This window comes from Cervus elaphus, chromosome 9 (assembly GCF_910594005.1).
Source record: "Cervus elaphus chromosome 9, mCerEla1.1, whole genome shotgun sequence".
Lineage (NCBI taxonomy): Eukaryota > Metazoa > Chordata > Mammalia > Artiodactyla > Cervidae > Cervus > Cervus elaphus.
Window position 1 is genome coordinate 33,030,763 of NC_057823.1, and position 20,695 is coordinate 33,051,457.

A 20,695-nucleotide genomic window follows, 5' to 3' on the forward strand; every position below is an offset into this window, starting at 1 on the left:
TAGGCACTAAAAGTAGTTCAGTCCTTATATTTAATAGTTTCCTGGTAAAGTGGTCAACTAGTTATACCTTGTCATAAATCTCTTTCTAGTATTTCCCATGCAGTTGTCTTTAAATACCTGGTCACAAAATGTCTTTCCTCTGAAACAGGTAATTCATAATGAAATTTTAAAAAAAAATTTTTTTTTAAAGATGGATGCCAACCTAAAGATTAGAAGACAGAATTAGGAAAACAAGATACATGCTTTTACTACCTGTTGTGTTGAAACAATAGATACTGAACTTCGGTTCTTTATCAAGACTCTTCAGTCTTTCTCTACTTGCTCTCTGTTGATGTCATCCACTTTTCATGGTTTCAAAGATCACTTCTGCACAATTAAGTCACTCCAGGCTTCTATACTATTTCTGCTGTTGTTGTCTGCTATATCGTGTCTTACTCTTTGTGACCCCATGGACTGAAGGCCGCCAGGATTTCCTGTCCTTCACTATCTTCTGGAGTTTGCTCAAATTCATGTCCAGAGAGTCAGTAATGGTATCCAATCATCTCATCCTCACAGTACATGGTACTGTTTTTGTACCATGTACATATTTCAGTTACACACGTCTTCACCTCGTATTGCAGGTATTTTTTCACAAAGCTGTGTTTATTATGTTGACTCCTGTTCATTCATATACTCCATGAGGACAAGGACTAGATTTCCAAAGTTCAATTTAGTGTCACCATTCAATAAATTGTACTGAATCTGTATCTCTACTCCATCCAGGATTTCGAGCTGTCTGATAGTCTCTTCATTGATGTAACTTATTCCCAAATGAAATAAATTTATAACTTCTTCCCCAAGACATTCGAAGCGTTAAGATGGCCATCTTTTAACCTTGTTATTGTATCAACTTCCTTCTCTCCTTTATTAATTGCACTATTCCTCTTGAGGTCTTTAAACTTAGACTTAAAATAACCTCCAGCTCATCAACCTACCAATGATACCTCCTACAAATTTATCCCCCAAACTACCAGAACATTAAGCTTCCAAGGCGATCATCTTACTGCCCTGAAAATCTTGTAGGGCTTTCATGCGCCTATGTAACAAATTTCAAAGCTCTACACAGTCTCACCACATAAACCTGTAACATCCTATATAGAGCCACTCAAAATTATTTATGGTTCCTTAGAATACGGACTGAACCATAAGTAACATTAGCTATTTTCCCACACTGAAAATTTCATTCCACTCTTTAAAGTCTCTCTTAAATATTACCATCTCAGTGGCTGTTCCTAGCCAGTAGAAACATTTATGTTCATCTACTATGTGTCAGGAATGCTGATGGGAGTTAACAATCTCCCCCAGTTCACTGGTACTTTCAGTGAAAACTGGTGTGTTTTCAGAACATAGTCACAATCTCTTTGGATCTGAGTTTTCTATACTTCTCTTTCTTCTTCACCAGAGATTTTCTTTCCTCAAAGATCTGCTGATATCTAGTTCATATTTGTACTCCCACTATCATCTAAAAAGTACAGTAGAGAATAAAGAGTCAAGTATTTACTGAAATCAACCAAGTACAGCATCTTCTGAGCAGGCATGGGGTTACATGGTGAGGAAGGAATTCTAAGACCTGTGAACCACCCATCTGGAAATTTCATTTGAAATATTCTATAAATCTATCATGTGACAGTGTCTGGGAAACTCTGGTACTCAGCTTAACTTCAGTTGACCTTAAGATGAGAGGCTAGTACAAGAACCAAGTGTAAACATCTATAGTCAACCAATTTTCAGAGTGCCAAGACCATTCAATGGAGAACCAGTCTTTCAACAAACGGTGCTGTGACAACTGGACTGCCCCAAGCAAAAAGAAAAAAAAAAGTTTCTCTCATACCATACACAAATGTTAACTCAAAACAAATCAAAGCTGAAACTATAAAACTCTTAGAGGAAACTGTCATGATCTTGGATTGGGTAGGGGATTCTTCTATATGATGTTGAAAGCATGAGCAACAAATAAAAAGTAGATGAACTGAACTTCATCAAATTTTTAAAAACTTTGTGCTTCAGAGGACACCATTAAGAAATGAAAAGACAATTCATGGAATGGGAGGACATTTGCAAATCATGTATCTGACAAAGAACTTATATCTAGAATACACAAGAAAATTCTTATAAATAAAAAGACAACCCAACTAAAAAATTAGCAAAGGCTCTGAATAGACATTTCCTCATAATGTACAAATGGCCAACAAGAACATGAAAAGAAAATATAACCTTTAAGAAAGTCTTTTAATACAGTCTTAAGTCTTAAGAAAGACTTAGTCTTTAAGAAAATACAATCTTACTGTTGATATATGTATGTTCTGGTATACAGATGTCATTTTTGTTGTCACAGCACTACAGTAAAATACACAAATAAAAATTTAAATTCATAAAAAAAGAAAATATAATCAAAACCACACTAAGATACCATTTCTCAAGCATTATGATGGATAGAATAAAAAAGGTTGAATAACAACAGGTATTGGTGAGGATGTGGAAAAATTGGTTCCCTCATACATGGCTGGTGGGAATGTAAAATGGTGTGGCCATTTTGAGAAACTACTCCAGCAATTCCTCAACTGATTAAAAGCAGAGTCATCATATGATCGAGCAATAATAATATGCAAAATGTGGAAACAATGCAAATGTCCAAAATGGATATCCAACAAATGACAAAATGGATAAACAAAATATGGTATAGCCACACAATGGAATGTTATTCAGGCATAAAAAGGAATACATATCTAGACTCTGAAAACATCAGGCTAAGTGAAAAAAGTCAGTCACAAAAGACCACATATTACATGATTTCATTCACATGAGGTCCAGAATAGGGAATATATAGATAGAAAGTGAATTAGTAGTTGCCTAAGGTTGAGGGCAGAGGGGTTTAGGGAATGGGGACTGGGGTGATAGTTAAAGGGTACAGGGTTTCTCTCTGAGGTGATAAAAATGTTGCAATATCTGTGAATATACCAAAGCCCACAAAATTGTACATATTCAGTGGGTGAACTGTATGGTCTATGAGCTAAAAAATGAACACTACAAATCAACTATTAATTTACTCCAACAAAAATTAAAAAAAAAAAAAGGAAAAGGAACAGGGCTACCTAGGTGGCTCAGTAGATAAGAATCACCTGCCAATGCAGGAGACACGGGATCAATCCCTGATCCAGGAAGATTCCACATGCTGCCGAGCAACTAAGCCTGCGTGCCATAACCACTAGACCTCTGCTCTAGAGGCTGGGAGCCCCACCTACTGAAGCCAGAGCACCCAGAGATTACTACCTAGAGAGGAGCCCCCACTCATCACAACTAGAGCACGCCCTCGCATAGCAACAAAGATCCAGGGCAACCAAAAATGAAAAAAGAAAGAAAAGAACAGGCATGTAATACATACATTTCCTTTTCCTATTTAAAAATACCTTTTTTAAAGGTATAGTCTTACTACTTCATCCTACTTTAGGGCAAGCACCTCTTAACCTTAGGACTGTATCTTTTTTTTTTAAAGGCAGCATTGCAAAACCATCTAAAGCTTCTCAGGTACCAAAAAAGAACAAGCTTTTGCCAGATTTTTTTTCCCCTCCTCATTTCCTTCCCTGTCCCCTATGCCACCCCTTCACCACTTTGTTTCACAGTCACAACAGAAACCTACAACTAGATGTTTCAAATATGCTTTAACTACTGAACATGGCTTTATGTGACTGTTCTTCATTTTGAAAAGAAAGGATTTTAATACTGGGATTAAAATATACTCACAGCATACATATGCACTAAGTTGTGCAGTCATCGCCAAGGTTAACAATTATGATATTGAAGCTGTGTATAATTTAATTTTTGCTTATATGGATTTCAATAGTTTTTTTTACTCCCAATGCCCTCAAAGGAGAAAGTTTCTACATGAACATTTTTAAAACTTTTTTTTTCAAATAGAAACATGTTAATTTTAAGTCTATTATAATTTATAGCTTAGGTAATAACTATTCAAAGCAGATGACCTGCATCACCTGGAGCTTTGCAACTCTTCCTTGTCTGTGGACTAGAAGCAATGTCACAATGAGAGTTTGTTAAAAATGCAGAACACTGGCTTATCCCAGCCCTACAGAATCAAAATTTGCACTTTAACAAGATCTCCAGATAACTGACATATGAAGTTTGAAATGCAACGATAGAGAACACTCAGAAAACATGCAGATTCTAGTGAGGCAAAGGTATCTGCATTTTAAACAAGAATCCTATAGTTTCTCCTCCACACTGAAGTTTGAGAAGCACTAGTCTGTTCAAAAGAAAAATGACATTCTGAAAAAATATTCCTTTAGAGCATCTTTGCTATACTAATAAGTATTGCTATGTACCCTTCCCAAAAGAGCTTGAAAAGCAAAAAATAATAATTCCGAATTTATAAGCCTCACAGTTATACTACTTTAAAATATCCTGAGTCTCATGAAATAAAGGGTTTAGATGAATAATAAAAACCAACGTTCTAGAAAGCTTTCATAATGCACTAACCACAATACACTTATTCACACTCAGAACTCTATAGACTTTAACTGGGGGGGAAAAAAATCCACACCACCTTATTAAACAGTCCCATTCAAATGGGAACTAGAAACTGTAGTTCCTTTTACTCAACTTTAAAAAGACCTCAATAAAACAGAATGCTTAGTGTTCACAATATTCTAGTTTACACTATCTTAAGTTTATTCTGATCCTTGTTGGTGGAAAATCTTCGTAGTCCCACAGGGAATCCAGGTCTTACAATCTTGCATAGACATTACCTTTCAAAACATGTTAAGTAGCTGTAGAGTAAAAAGGACTACAAGGATACTACCCCCAAAAGGTAATTTGCTGTACAAGATAATTTTTATTAAATCTTAGGAGATGCCGGTTTTGACAATTCATTCAACAAATATTTGCAAAATGCAAATGTTCGACATTTCGTGAGGAACACAAAGATGATCAAGGTACTACCCCTAGCCCCAAGATGCCTATAATCTTGAGGAGAGGTGAGGTTTGGCCAGGAACATGCATATACAAATAGCAGAATATGGTCAGTACTGAAAACTGACCAGGGAAGTTACCAGTTCCACGTAACTGAAAGCTAAATAAAGGATATTCTACAATAATTTTCAACTAATTTGGTGCAAAGTGGATCAAGCTAGGGAAGCTTATTAAAAAAGCATTTTATAAGGAAGTACAGTCTAAGGTAAACAATTCTTTGGAAAATTTGCTTATATTTTAATACACATACACACAGTTGAAGTTCAGCTATCAGGTGTGTGTGCTCTCGTCAAAGGCAAAGCAACTGAAACATGAACTAGATTCAGGAGGCCCAATACAGTTAAGTTCATAGAGGGCGTTTCCTTTGACAAAAACAGGAACACGTAGCTTCAGAGATCGCTGATCATGCGAGAAAAGAGGAAAAAGGAGTGAGGATCTCTTATTTCTCCTCTGGTAACTTAAAAAAAAAACAAACCTCCCCCACTGCCCAGCAGTTTCCTGGACTACTCCCTCCCTTCAACTTTGTATTTTATCAACACTATGATCCTTAAAACGCTTAGAAACTAAAGACAAGCAAAACCGGCCAAATTCATTTACCTATTTAACAGTCTAAAACAGAGGTACCTCCCTCAAGGGGAACTAGCAGTCCTTGAAGGTCCAGGACCGGGAAAAGTGCATCCACACGGTCCCTCCAGCGCCCTGGCCACTCAGCGCGCTCTCTTCACTGCTCTCCCTTTTCAGAGGCACACCCTCCCTGGGAAAGGGAAAGGCAAGCACCTCTTGGAAGAGGCTGCGGAGGTCGCCCGGCAGCGCGAAGAGGTGTGCTGAGACCCAAGGCAGGACCTTCAGAGCTCTGGAAGAAGAGGCGCAAGTGACACCGAGGAGGGCCAGCTGAGCGGGGAAAGGACACTCGATGCTCTGTCCGGTCCCGGCCCTCCGGGGATCAGGTCGGCCCCCGACCCCGCAGGTCGCTCTCCTAAGCAGGCCTGGCAGCCCAGGCCAACTCCAGCCCAATGACAGGTACGCGAGGTGGGGCCCGCGTCACAGGTGTCGCCCCATCCAGGTCCTTGCAAACCTGGGGGCTAGGGGGAGCGGGGGACGCGGAGGGTCAAGTCGAGGCAGGGCAAGCACCAAAAGGTGAGACGCGCGGCAGCAACGGAGCGCAGCACCCACGGCGACGCGGTCTCACCTCTAGGGTGGAGACAGTGCTGGTGAACAGGTCCTCTCCGTCCTCCAGCTCTTCAAAGTCGGTGGGTTTCCCGTCCCCTAGCGGAGGAGGCTCCCTCTCGGCCGCCATCTTCGCTCGCCCAGACGACTGCGCGAGCGGGACCTCGCGGACCTGTCACGTGAGCACGCACGGCTAGGCTCGCGCGCCGGCCGCCGGGCTCCCCCGCCTCCCCGGCCCGCCGCGCGCGGCCCCGCCCAGCGGCGCGCGGCCCCGCCCCCGGCCTCGTGAAGGCGTCAGTCCCGAGCGCGCTGCGCTCAGCCCCGCCCCCTTGCCTCTCCTTCCACCCCCACGTCTGGTCCCGGCTACAAATTTTTACCGCCCACTTGCTCTATTGACTGTTGTGGAAGAATCTTGGCGTTCTATTACCGTGTCTCCTTCTTAGCGGGACTAGGCCAAACGACTTTTGTTGTTGTTACCAGTTTTAAATCTTCTTTAGGAAGTGGAAGAGCTTGGGGACCAATCTTTGGGTTTGGGTTATGCACAGACTGGGGGCAAGATTGAGGATTGGCAGGAGAGAGAGACGTCTCTCTTAGATCTGTGGGCAGTCCTGTAGAACTTTCTGACGTGATGGAAATGTTCTGTCTCAGTTCTGTCCACCAGGACTTCTCTCGTGGCTCAGTGGTAGAAGAATCCGCTTGCAATGCAGGTGTAGGTTCCATCCCTGGGTTGAGATTCCCTGGAGAAGGAAATGGCAACCCATTCCAATCGTCTTGCCTGGGAAATCCTATGGACGAAGGACCCTGGCGGGCTACAGTCCATGTGGTTGCAAGAGTTGGACACAACTTAGCAACTACACCACCACCACCACTGTCCACTAGAGTAACCGATGGGCCTTGCAGATAGCAACCTGAGGTTAGTATTTTGCTGGAGAGGAAACCTTCACAGGGATTCTTTACAAATTAAGTATCTAGAAGTCTTCAGCTCTCAATGGCTGGGGAGTTAGAAGTCCTGGGTTTTACTGGCTATGTACAAGACTGACTTAGCATCACTGTAATTATTATCTTTTGAAGTGCATTGAGCAGAAGGTTTTCCTAGTTGCTAGGATTTCTTCCACCCCTATTTCTTAATTTTTATGATCATTGTCAAGAAGCATCAACCCAAACCACAACTAATTTAAATGAGTATATCAAGGTCCAAATGTTGCTTGGGTGAGCTGGATGCATGGGCCAGTTGTCACTATCATGCCGCATCACCATCACCACTGCCGCCGGCCTGTCTGGAATAATCAGCTGTTGAGGCACATTCCCCGGCCTGCATTCCACCACCTATAGACAGTCTGTGGTCTGTCACTGATCAGAAACTTTAATCTCTTTTGAAAGTTCACAGTCTGGCTTGAAGTGATTTTTCTCTGTATCCTGTTTATCTGTGCCCCTGTTTATTGCTTACTACTTTCTGTCTTATACTATGGTCATTTATATTCCCAGCATATCTTTTTTACTGGACACCTGAATTAGTTGAAAGGTAGGTCCAGTCACTTGTAACAGAAAACCACATTAAAAGAGGCTTTTTAAAAAGTGTAGTTTAATTATTCCTCATGTAAGATGACAAAGGATCCATGACATCATCCAGGGAATACAGACTCCTCCTGTTGTTCCGCCCTCCCTAGGAATAGAATGTCTTCCTTATGGTTCAGGTTGGCTCACCACCACAACCATATTCGAGCAGACAGAAAAGGAATAAAGGGAAATGAAATGACATCCCATTCCCTTTAAGGATATGGTCCAGAAATGGCACACACACCACTTCTGTCCATATCCCTTTGATCAGCTTATTAGTTGCATGGCCATTTCTAGCTGCAGGAGACTAATAAATACTATCATTATGTGCTTCCCCCACCCCTAAAAACTAGGGGTTCTCTTACTCTGGAAGAAATGAACACTACTGTAGGAAACCAGCGGTCTCTGCTATAAAGCATCCATTCACTCTTCTCATGGTCGCAAACCTGAATTTCCTTCTGCGTAGTCATTCTTTCCCACTCTCAGCTAGAAGTCTCCTCCAACTCAGGACTGGAGTATATGACCTAGGCTTAAATCAAACCTAGAGTTGACTCCCTTGGCCCTAGTGATTGGTAGGAGGTCAGATTTGGCGACATTTCCCCAAACTCTTAGCAGCTTTGATTGTCTTACTTTCTCTATTCGTCCTAAACTCCACTGGGACTATAAGAATGGTCTTGCTCTTTTTCTTCCTCAATCTTTTGCTTTTCTGTTTTATCTTCTCTGAGATCCCAAATCCAATCATCAACTTCTGTAATCATATATACATATTGCCAAGAACATTTTTTTCCATTCATTTTTATTAGTTGGAGGCTAATTACTTTACAATATTGTAGTGGTTTTTGCCATACATTGACATGAATCAGCCATGGATTTACATGTGTTCCCCATCCTGAACCCCTCTCCCTGCCAAGAACATTTTAAAAAAAGTAAACCCCAGTCTCAGCTAGAGATTCTGCAAGTCCATGATTCTTAACCCAACTCCTCACTGCCTAGATATCATCATTGGCTTCTCTTCTAAATCTTTCACCTATTCTTTCCAGTAGAGGTTCTAAAAATTCATTTTCTCCTCAGGTATCCCATCACCATTTCTCCTCATTTTGATCAAATGACTTAGCCTGCTCATTCAATGACAAAAATAAAATCTGCCAGTTAAAGCCTTCAGTCTTCAAGTAGGATGGAAATTCTCTTCTCTCTGTGCTCCCATCACTCACTGTGTGTGTTTCTATAACACCTATTATACTGTGGTTTGATCATGGCCACTTTTCTATCACCCCTGATAGTCTGCAGGATTGTTGCATGTCAGGGCTCTTTCTTATTTGACTTTGAATCCTGGGTAGCCCTCTTGTTGTTGAGTCACTCAGTTGTGTCCGACTCTGGAACCCCATGGACTGTAGCACATGAGGCTTCCCTGTCCTTCACCATCTCCTGGAGTTTGCTCAAACTCATGTCCATTGAGTCAGTGATACCATCCCGTCATCTCATCCTCTCTTGTCTCCTTCTCCTCCTGCCTTCAGTCTGTCCCAGCTTCAGGGTCTTTTCCAATGAGTCGGCTCTTCATGTCATGTAGCCAAAGTATTGGAGCTTCAGCTTCAGTCCTTCCAATAAATATTCCTTTCCTTTAGGGTTGATTTCCTTTAGGATTAACTGGTTTGATCTCCCTGCTGTCCAAGAGTCCTCTCCAGCACCAAAGTTCAAAAGCATCAATTTTTTGGCACTCAGCCTTCTTTATTGTCCAACTCTCACATCCATACATGCCTACTGAAAAAAACATAGCTTTGACTAGACAGACCTTTGTCTGCTTTTTAATATACTGTCTAGGTTTGTCATTACTTTTCTTCCAAAGAGCAAATGTGTTTTAATTTCATGGGGGCAGTCACCATCCACAGTGATTTGGAGCCCAACAGTCTATCACTGTTTCCAATGTTTCCCCATCTATTTGCCATGAAGTAATGACTGGATGCCATGATCTTCCCTTTTTGAATGTTGAGTTTTAAGCCAGCTTTTTCACTCTTCTCTTTCACCTTCATCAAGAGGTGCTTTAGTTCCTCTTTGCTTTCTGCCATTAGGATGGTGTCATCTGCATATCTGAGGTTACTTTCTCCTGGCAGTCTTGATTCCAGCTTTTGTTTCGTCTAGCCTGGCATTTCTCGTGATGTACTCTGCATATAAGTAAAATAAGCTGGGTGACAATATACAGGGTAGTCCTCTCCTAGTCATCAATCACTGTAAACCAAATTATACCAAACTTAGCAGCCTAAAATCACAAATATTTATTTTCTCATAATTTCTGTGGGTCAAAAATCCAGGTGCAACTTAGCTGAGTGCCCCTGACTCAGGGTCTCTCACAGGACTGCAGTAAAGTTATCTAGCAGAGTGGGAGTCAATTCAAGCAAGACTCAATTGGGAGGGGACCTGCTTCCATGCTCACTCATGTGACTGGTGGCAGGTCTCAGGTCCCTGCTGGCTGTTGTCTGGAGACTGAGTTCCTTTGTATACAAGCCTCTACATAAAGCTTTTGTTTTGTTTTTAATTAATTTATTTGTAATTGGAGGATAATTGCTTTACAATATTGTGTTGGTTTCTGCCATACATCAACATGAATCAGCCATAGGTATACATACATTCCCTCCCTGTTGAAGCTCCCTCCCACTTTCCACCCCATCCCACCCTTCTGGGTTCTCACAGAGCACCAGATTTGAGCTCACTGCCTCATACAACAAATTCCCACTATCTAAACCATAAGGTTTGTCAAACAGCATGTCAGCTTGCTTCCCCTACATGAGGACTCTAAGAAAGACAGAATGAGCCAGGAAAGGACAGGAGAGGGTGAACAAGACAGAAGCCAGAGTCTTTTTGTAACCTAATCTCAGAAGTGGCATCTCATCACTTTTGCTGTGTTCTGTTCGTTAGAAGCTCACATTCCAGGGAAGGGATTAAATGGGGGATATGATTAACAGGAGGCAGGGATCTTGGTTGTCATTTTAGAGGTTGCCACACACCCTAGTAGTGTTTAGTACTCAATAAAATATATAGTATGCTGTTAATACCTTCAGTGAATAAATGAATGAATATATGAAACTCAGAAGAGAGGGCTAAACGGAAGATATAAATTTGGTAGTTAATACCACTAGTATATGATATGACCCAGGAAGTCTGGGAAGCACAACCCTCAGGATCATTAAAGAAGTGTGTAAAGGAAGATCTGGCATAAAGAAAATTAAAAAGCAGCAAATAGATAGGAAGCAAGATAGGAAGTAGGCAAAAGAAGTAAAATGTTTGGCAGTATCCATTGCCTTGGGTATATTAATAAGGTGGTAACTGAAAAGGTGAATGATTAATGAGTATAAAAAATGAAGATAGCAAGTTGTGATGGCTAATTTTATGTGTTCCTTTGGCTGGACCATGGTGCCCAAATATTTGGTGAAGTATTACACGGATGTTTCTGTGAAAGTGTCTTTGGGATGAGATGAACATGTAAATCAGCAGCCTTTTAGTAACAGATTACTCACCGTTATGTGGGTAGGCCTCATCCAATCAGGTAAAGGCCTTAATAGACCAAAGACTGACCTCCCCCCAAGCAAGAAGCAATTTTGCCAACCGACCTCTGCCTTTGGGGTTGAACTGCGACTCTTCACTGAGTCTCCAGCCCACTGACCTACCTTATCAGATTTTGGACTCACTAAAGGCTTCCCTTAGTGATGAGATGGTTACAGGATATCACTGATGCAATGAACATGAACTTGGGCAAACTCCAGGAGATGGTGAGGGACAGGAAGGCTTGGCATGCTGCAGTCCATGGGGTCACAATGAGTTTGCATGACTGGGCAACTGAGCAACAACAAAGGGCTTCCCAGGTGTCACTAGTAGTAAAGAACCCACCTGCCAATGCAGGAGACATAAGAAACCTGGGTTCCATCCTTGTGTTGGAAAGATTCCCTGGAGGAGGGCATGGCAACCCACTCCAGTTTTCTTGCCTGGAGAATCCCAAGGACAGAGGAGCCTGGCAGGCTACAGTTCATGGGTTGCAAAGAGTCAGACATGACTGAAGCAACTTAGCGTGCATGTATGCCACACTCGTATAAGTCAGTTCCTTAAAATAAATCTCTCTCTATATGTAACACATCCTGTTGGTTCTGTTTCTATGGCAAATCCAGACAAATACACATGTATAGACTATTCTTTTAAAATATATAAATGGAAGCAATAATAGAATGGGTCAGTAACTTGCTGAAGACACAGGCTTACTTTTTTGTGTGTATGTTTTAATTAGATTTAAACGTGTTTATATATTACAGAAAGAGGTGAAAAGACAACAATAAGATGAGAATATAATAATAGAGAAATGATTGGAATGGTTGAGGGCTGAAAGCGTACAGGCAGGAATAGGATAAAAGCAAGTAGAAGAATGTGCCTTAAGAAAGAGAAGGTTTACTTCGTCCTTTTGTATGGAGAAAGAGACATTTAGAACCTGTATTAGCTTTCGTGCATAACAAATCATTCCAGATCTTAGTCACTGAGAACAACAACCATTTCTGATTTCTCATGAGTCTGCAGCTCTACAACTTAGTTCTGCTGGATCAGATGTGGCGAATCTTATCATAACGTTTGTTCATTTATCTGTGGTCAGCTGAGGGATAAGTCTAGGGGCTGGCTGACAAGGCTGGCTTGGGATAGGACAGCTCACCTCTGCTCCATGTGCTCTCATACTCTTAGACTGGGCTTCTTTTCTCTTTTATTTCTCTCTCTCCCTTTTTTAGTTTTGTATTTTTAGACTGGGCTTCTTTGCAAGGCTATGATAGGATTCCAAAAAAGAAGGTAGAGACATACAGGTACTTTTCAATCCTTCACAATAGAAAGTCACATAGCCAAGCCCAGGATCAGAGTGAGAAGTGACTATAAAATTATAGGGCGAAGGGTGTGGAAAAAGGAAGTCATTCATTTGGTTCATTAATGCAATCACTTTACCACAGGGTGGATGCAATTATAGATGTGTTAATAAATAGAGGGGCAGGAAATGAAAAAGTCCACACCCAACTTTATTTATAAGACTAGAGATCTCTCCAGGAAAATCAGAGATACCAAGGGAACTTTTCATGCAAAGATGGACACAATAAAGGACAGAAATGGTATGGACCTAACAGAAGCAGAAGATATTAAGAAGAGGTGGCAAGAATACACAGAAGAACTATACAAAAAACATCTTCATGATCCAGATAACCATGATGTTGTGATCACTCACCTAGAGCCAGACATCCTGGAATGTGAAGTCAAGTGGGCCTTAGGAAGCATCACTATGAGCAAAGCTAGTGGAGTTGGTGGAATTCCAGTTGAGCTATTTCAAATTCTAAAAGATGATGCTGTGAAAGTGCTGCACTCAATATGGCAGCAAATTTGGAAAACTCATCAGTGGCCACAGGACTGGAAAAGGTCAGTTTTCATTCCAATCCCAAAAAAAGGCAATGCCAAAGAATGTTCAAACTATTGCACAGTTACACTGATCTCACATGCTAGCAAAGTAATGGTCAAAATTCTCCAAGCCAGGCTTCAACAGTATGTGAACCGTGAACTTCCAGATGTTTAAACTGGATTTAGAAAAGGCAGAAGAACCAGAGATCAAATTGCCAACATCCGCTGGATCATCGAAAAAGCAAGAGAGGTCCAGAAAAACATCTACTTTTGCTTCATTGACTATACCAAAGTCTTTGACTGTGTGGATCACAACAAACTGTGGAAAATTCTTCAAGAGATGGGAATACCAGACCACATGACCTGCTTCCTGAGAAATCTGTATGCAGGTCAAGAAGCAACATGACATGGAATATAGAACTGGACATGGAACAACAGACAGGTTCCAAATTGGAAAGGAGTACGTCAAGGCTGTATATTGTCACCCTGCTTATTTAACTTATATGCAGAGTACATCATGAGAAGTGTGGGGCTGGAAGAAGCACAAGCTGGAATCAAGATTGCTGGGAGAAATATCAATAACCTCATATATACAGATGACACCACCCTTATGGCAGAAAGCAAAAAACTAAAGAGCCTCTTGATGTAAGTGAAAGAGGAGAGTGAAAAAGTTGGGTTAAAACTCACCATTCAGAAAACTAAGATCATGGCATCTGGTCCCATCACTTCACGGCAAATAGATGGGGAGACAGGAGAAATAGTGACTGACTTTCTTTATTGGGGCTCCAAAATCACTGGAGATGGTGACTGCAACCATGAAATTAAGACACTTGCTCCTTGGAAGAAAAGTCATGACCAACCTAGACAGCATATTAAAAAGCAGAGACATTACTTTGCCAACAAAGGTCCGTCTAGTCAAAGCTATGGTTTTTTCAGTAGTCATGTGTGGATGTGAGAGTTGGACTATAAACAAAACTGAGTGCTGAAGAATTGATGCTTTTGAACTGTGGTGTTGGAGGAGACTCTTGCGAGTCCCTTGGTCAGCAAGGAGGTCCAACCAGTCCATCCTAAAGGAAATCAGTTTTGAATATTCATTGGAAGGACTGATGCTGAAGCTGAAACTCCAATACTTTGGCCACCTGAGGCAAAGAACTGACTCATTTTAAAAGACCCTGATGCTGGGTAAGATTGGAGGTGGGAGGAGAAGGGGCCAACAGAGGATGAGATAGTTGGATGGCATCACCAACTCAACGGACATGAGTTTGAGTAAGCGCTGGGAGTTGGTGATGGACAGGGAGGCCTGGCATGCTGCAGTCCATGGGGTCACAAAGAGTTGGACCCAATTGAGTGACTGAACTGAACTGATGAAAGTGAAAGTTGCTCAGTTGTGTCTTACTCTTTGCAACCCCATGGACTGTATAGTTCTCCAGACCAGAACACTAGAGTGGGTAACCTTTCCCTTCTCTAGGGTATCTTCCCAACCCAGGGATTGAACCCAGGTCTCCTGCATTGCAGGAAGATTCTTTACCAGCTGAGCCACAAGGGAAGCCCAAGAATACTGGAGTGGGTAGTCTATCCCTTCTCCAGCAGATCTTCCTGACCCAGGAATCAAACTGAGATCTTCCGCATTACAGATGGATTCTTTACCAACTGAGCTATGAGGTAAGCCCACGTATATAAATATATTTACACTTATTTATTGGGATAGGAAAGGTTAATACTTAAGCAAAAAGAAGTCAGTACTACCATAGTTGGCAATTCCAAGTATTTTCAGTAGATCTTGTGAAGATTTGATGAGGACATTCACCAGGGACATACGGGGAACTGGCAAATACTACTGGAAGCCTATTGAGGTGGAGGCCGTATGTTTCTGGCAGCAATAATCTCAACACTTATGTGATTTTCTCCTACAGTCTGGCCCTGGAGGTGTAGGAGTGAGGTGGATGGTAGGGCTGATTCAAGGGTAGATATTTTGGGGATGAGCTTGGTGGGGAGAAAAGGCAGCTAAGGATTTTGAGGCTCCCTCAACAGGGAGGAGTGACCAGAATCAGATGGCTTCCAGTGACAAGGATGGATATCAAGTTGCATGAATCTCCAAGAAGAAGAGACTTTTTCCAGAGGGGATTAAAAATTGTTAGTATTAAAGTGATATTTAGGTCTTCCCTGGTGGTTCAGCGGTAAAGAATCTGCCTGCAATGCAGGAGTCACAGGAGACCCAGGTTCAATCCCTCCAATGGGAAGATCCCCTGCAGGAGGGCATGGCGACCCACTCCAGTATTCCTGCCTGGAGAATCCCATGGACAGAGGATCCTAGTGGGCTACAGTCCTTAGGGTCGCAAAGAGCTGGACACCACATGACTGAAGTGACTTAGCACATACATAAAGTGATATTTAGAACCTATGTGAACTATATTTTTGGTGAAAAGTGACATATAACTCCAGGCAAGGAGGCTGAAGGAACTTTCTGGGCAGAGATTGATGATGTAAGAGCATTTGGATAGGAATTGGGGGTCTAGGAGGCATGGAGAAAATAGTGAAGATGGTAGGCAGACATGGACGGACAAGTGTGTAGGAGGTAAGGGGGAACAAGTTGAGAAGACCTAAACAGACCTTGTCCATGAACATTTGTTAAAGGAAGGAAGTCAGTGAAGCATCATGTTTTCTTTATCACAGGTCATCAATGCCAACAAACTGCCATGACTCTGAAAATATCAGCAATCCCCTAAATAGTGAGATTGCTACTAATTCTAAAATGATTATATAGTTATGACCCCCATCTCCCACTCCCTGAATGGCACAGACGCCTACAGAATAAAACAGCCTTTCAAAATAACTGTTTCTTCATTTCTATTTCTTCTTTTTAAAAATAATTAATTTTAAATTTTAATTCAAGTATAGTTGATTTATAATGTTTTAGGTATGCAGCAAAGTTACACATATATGTATTTTTTTCAGATTCTTTCCCATTATAGGCTATTATAAAATATTAAATATATTTCCCTGTGCTATATAGTAGGTTCTTAATATTTATGTTTTATGTACAGTACATGTACATACATGTCAGCATAGACAGCATATTAAAAAAGCAGAGACATTACTTTGCCAACAAAGGTCCATCTGGTCAAAGCTATGGTTTTTCCAGTAGTCATGTATGGATGTGAGAGTTGGACTATAAAGAAAGCTGAGCACCGAAGAATTGATGCTTTTGAAATGTGGTGTTAGACTCTTGAGAGTCCCTTGGACTGCAAGGAGATCCAACCAATCCATCCTAAAGGAAATCAGTCCTGGGTGTTCATTGGAAGGACTGATGTTGAAGCTGAAACTCCAGTACTTTGGCTACCTGATGTGAAGAACTGACTCATTGGAAAAAACCCTGATGTTGGGAAAGATTGAAGGCGGGAAGAGAAGGGGACAACAGAGGATGAGATGGTTGGATGGCATCACTGACCCAATGGACATGAGTTTGAATAAACTCCGGGAGTTGGTGATGGATCGGGAGGCCTGGCGTGCTGCAGTCCATGGGGTTGCAAAGAGTCAGACACAACTGAGCGACTGAGCTGAACTGAACTGATGTACCTAAATTCCAAATTTATCCCTCCCCTTCTTTCCCCTTTGGTGACCATAAATTTTTCTCTGTCTGTGAGTCTATTTCTGTTCTGTAAATAAGTTCATCTGTATCATTATTTTCAATTTCACATGTAAGTGATACAATATGATATTTGTCTTTGTCTCACTTAGTTTCTCTTAGTATGATTATCTCTAGGTCTATCCTCTTCACTTCTATTTTCTTTTTCCTTTTTTTTTTTTAGTTCTATTTCTTGAACTAAAGGGAGACATGAAGATTATAACACTCCAAACAAGAAGTCTTTAACCTTTCCATTCCCTTCCTTTTCTCATGCTATAAATGACCTCTGTACTTCTCTCACCCCAAAATGCCCCTGAAAAAAATACCTCATCCCATGTCTCTGGGCCATGTTTTCCTGCTACCAGCCTTCCAGCAACTTTTCTGGCTCCAGGTGTTCACAGGTCCACAACCACAGTCGTGGCCAACTTCATGGCCCTGAGAGCTATGTAGCCAACATGGCACCCTGCACTCAGAAGCACCTCATGCCCAGTTTAATGCTTTGCCATCAATGTCTTCAAATTCTTTACAAGTCTAAACTCTGGGCCCTGCAAATTATATAGCAGGTCCTGACTCCAGCCTGCCAGTTATGATAGCACCAGAGGACAGTGGGAGGTTTGGGCATCCTGGGTCTTCCAGGGCAGGGGAAGACGCTCAAGTCAAGAGAACTGCCTGAGTGGTACTGGTGGCTTCACCCATGTCTCTCACTTACTGGGAGGAGCAGTAGTGAATGCTGTAGACACTTACATATTAATCATATTAATAAGTTTTGTCCTATCATGTTCTTCTGAGGATAAAAAGTTCAGATATAAATTATATCATACAGGTGTATATGGTTAAACTTACAAGGATGAGAGCATGTAAAGAAAGGCTTAAAGCAGTTTTTCAATAGAATAGAACAGTGGCAACAAAGTAAGAAAGAGAATATTTGATATTTCTAAAAGATGCATTTATAAATACATACTTTGAGGGACAGAGTTATTTGCTTGGTTGAACTGAAGTGGGAATGGAAACTATTAAACGTGGGGAAAAGATCTAAGGAAATAAGATACAGTGTTGGGGGTCAGGTAAAGAAACTGGGCCAAAACCAAAAGGAAATAAAACTAAAAATGAATTGCTGCAACCTCTTTTTTAAAAAATTCTAGTCATGAACCCTGTCTCCTACATCAGAGACTGACTTGTTCCAATGAAAGATTAGATCTTTTTGTCTTTCATCGCCCTTAACATGGTACCATACACATTGTACTCCTCAGTCAATATGTTGTTTAATTGAAAATAAAGCTAAAAAAGAAACAAAACCAGTTCTTTTAGATCAAAGGAAGCAAACTTGCAGTCTGAGGCCTTGGCACAGATGGGTTTTATTTGGCTCACACAATTTTTAAAAAATATTTTAATCAACTGTTAATTAAAAATCAAGAAATTTCACATAAAAATCCAGTGTCCTGGCTTCTTTTAGATCTGGGTACATTCGGCCCAGACCTTTATGGACATATGCTGTCCTTTTCTTCATAGTCCTGAGTTCATCCTGCTGTCCTCTCAGCTTGGATGAACTGCCCCTCCTCACCCTGGACCCCCTCTGGGCAGAGACTGTGTGCTGATCCCCTAAATCCAAATCTAATCATACCCTATTCTTCCTTCATAATAGCATCAGGCTTCAGCAAGCATTGTGGTAATTCAGAATAAAGAGAACTTTTCCTCTTCCCTTATAGCCAGGGGTGGCCGTGTAACTAAATTCTGGCCATCCTATGTAATGTAAGACTTCCCTGATGGCTCAGACGGTAAAGCGTCTGCCTGCAATGCGGGAGACCCATATAATGTAAACAGTTTTATGTACAACTTCTTTATTTAAAAAAAAAAAAAAAAAAAGGAGATATGCCCTTCCCCCACCTACTACTTCTGCAGGCTGTAGAAGTATGTAATCAAATATAATCGCTGGCATTCCAACAGCCATTTGGGACCATAAAGTAAACTTGGGACTGGTAGAGCAATCAAGTAGATGGAGCCTGAGTCCTTGATTCAGAATCTGCTATATCAGCTCCAGGCTTTTACACCAGACAGAAACAAACTCTTCTTTTGTTTAAGCCATCATTGTTTGTGAATTTTTCTACACACAGCCAAACCTAATCCTAAATAATACAACTACAAAATCATCTCAGATAGCAAGATTTTTCTTCTTTATCATGACTACTATTACTGTAGGGTAAATATTATGAAAAATCAGTCTTTGGAAAGAAGGATCTGTGCAGTAGATTCCATAATTTGGGAGCGATAACTTGTTGAGGCTCCTCTGTCTCTGCTAATATTGTGTGGCAGTGAAGCATGCAGGCTTTGGAATTTCTGAGTAAAAATAGGAACTTCCTTAATGGCTTTTTACAAAGATCAGACGAGATAAAGCACTTAGTGTATAGTGTTAGTCACTCAGTTGTGTCCGACTCTTTGCGACCCCATGGACTATATAGCCCACCGGGCTCCTCTGTCTGTGGAATTTGCCAGGCAATAATACTGGAGTGGGTAGCCATTCCCTTCTGAAGGGGATCTTCCCAACCCAGGGATTCAACTTCTGTCTCCAGCATTACAGGCAGATTCTTTACCATCTGAGCCATTACTTAATGACTTTTTGGGAAGATTAGATGAGATTAAAGCACATAATCAAACGGAAAAGTCTCACTCCTTAAATTCTAGGCAGATGAGACAGAATGATGGCCTGGGGGTGGCAGGGCATATGGAGCTAAGTGAAGTGAAGTTGCTCAGTTGTGTCCGACTCTTTGTGACCCCATGGACTGTAGCCTACCAGGCTCTTCTGTCCATGGGATTTTCCAAGCAAGAATACTGGAGTGAGTTGCCATTTCCTTCTCCAGGAGATCTTCCCAACCCAGGGATTGAACCCAGGTCACCCGCATTGTAGGCAGACGCTTTACTGTCTGAGCCACCAGGGAAGAGCATATGGAGCTAAAGAGAGGCACATTTCACTTCCTGTTCACTCTACTCTTCTGACATTAAGAAGTATTAAAGATGGCGGGATGGTGGGACTGATAGTGAAAAGTTTTCATCTGACCATGAAAGAGCTCAGCGTATTGTTACTTCAAGCCAGCATATATATGATCTATTTAAAGTTAAGACTAATGAGGAAATCTCAGATACTAATGTTTTTATATCACACTTAAATCATCCCTAATAGTGGGGAATCTGATGATATTTGAGTGGGAATTATATTTTCTTAATCAAAGTACCATTATTAGACAAGTATTAATAAACTCTTAAAAGGATCCTGAGCTTACCAAGAAACTTAATTCCTGCTGTTGGAGTGAGCTCCTGGTCAGAATACTTCTCATAAACTCAGAACAATGTACGTACAGAACACAGACAATTCTCCTTCTATCAACAGAGCGATTTCTATATATTTGCATAATATTTATGTATTTTTGGAAACCAAACCAGTAAACTAGAATCAGAAGAAATTCCATCCATTTGGTAGTTTTTATGAAATTAAATTTTTTCTTATTTCAATATCTAACTCTCTTCTAAAACAATATTCAGTGAAGCCTGAGACTTCAAAAATATCTTTAGTTAAAAGTAAACATACAGCTTAGAAGAAATAAAGAAGGTGGTGCCACTTTAAGGAAGTAATTTAAAAGTGGTTTTATCCTGGCACATAGAGTATAAATGGAAAATATTTGCATAGATAGAAAAAGAATACTATTCATAGAGTCAATATGTTATTTACATAGTTAGACTGTGACATTTTTGTTCATTACTCATAAAAGTGTCCACAGTGAAAACATCTTATTCTTCAGTGTATTTTATATTAAAGTTGTCATTTTACCAGTGAAGAAGAGTCTTTACATATCATTTCCTTGTCCTCTATGTTTAAAGGTATATTCTAATTAAAAAATCCTAAATCTTCTTTGTACTTAATTGTGA

The 20,695-nt window shown here is 40.9% G+C and overlaps 1 protein-coding gene and 1 long non-coding RNA gene across 3 annotated transcripts in view; one reads left to right on the plus strand and one right to left on the minus strand.

The window, feature by feature from the left end:
• Positions 1-6,369, minus strand: part of SNX2 (sorting nexin 2) — a 58,197-nt gene extending 51,828 nt beyond the window's left edge. The window contains exon 1 of the mRNA XM_043912266.1: positions 6,212-6,369. Coding sequence (XP_043768201.1) covers positions 6,212-6,319 — 108 coding nt within the window. The 5' untranslated portion in view covers positions 6,320-6,369. The remainder of the gene's footprint in view (positions 1-6,211) is intronic.
• Positions 5,777-20,695, plus strand: part of LOC122699850 — a 39,417-nt gene continuing 24,498 nt past the window's right edge. For both annotated transcript variants that reach the window (XR_006342693.1, XR_006342692.1), the window contains exon 1: positions 5,777-6,042. This is a non-coding gene — a long non-coding RNA (uncharacterized LOC122699850). The remainder of the gene's footprint in view (positions 6,043-20,695) is intronic.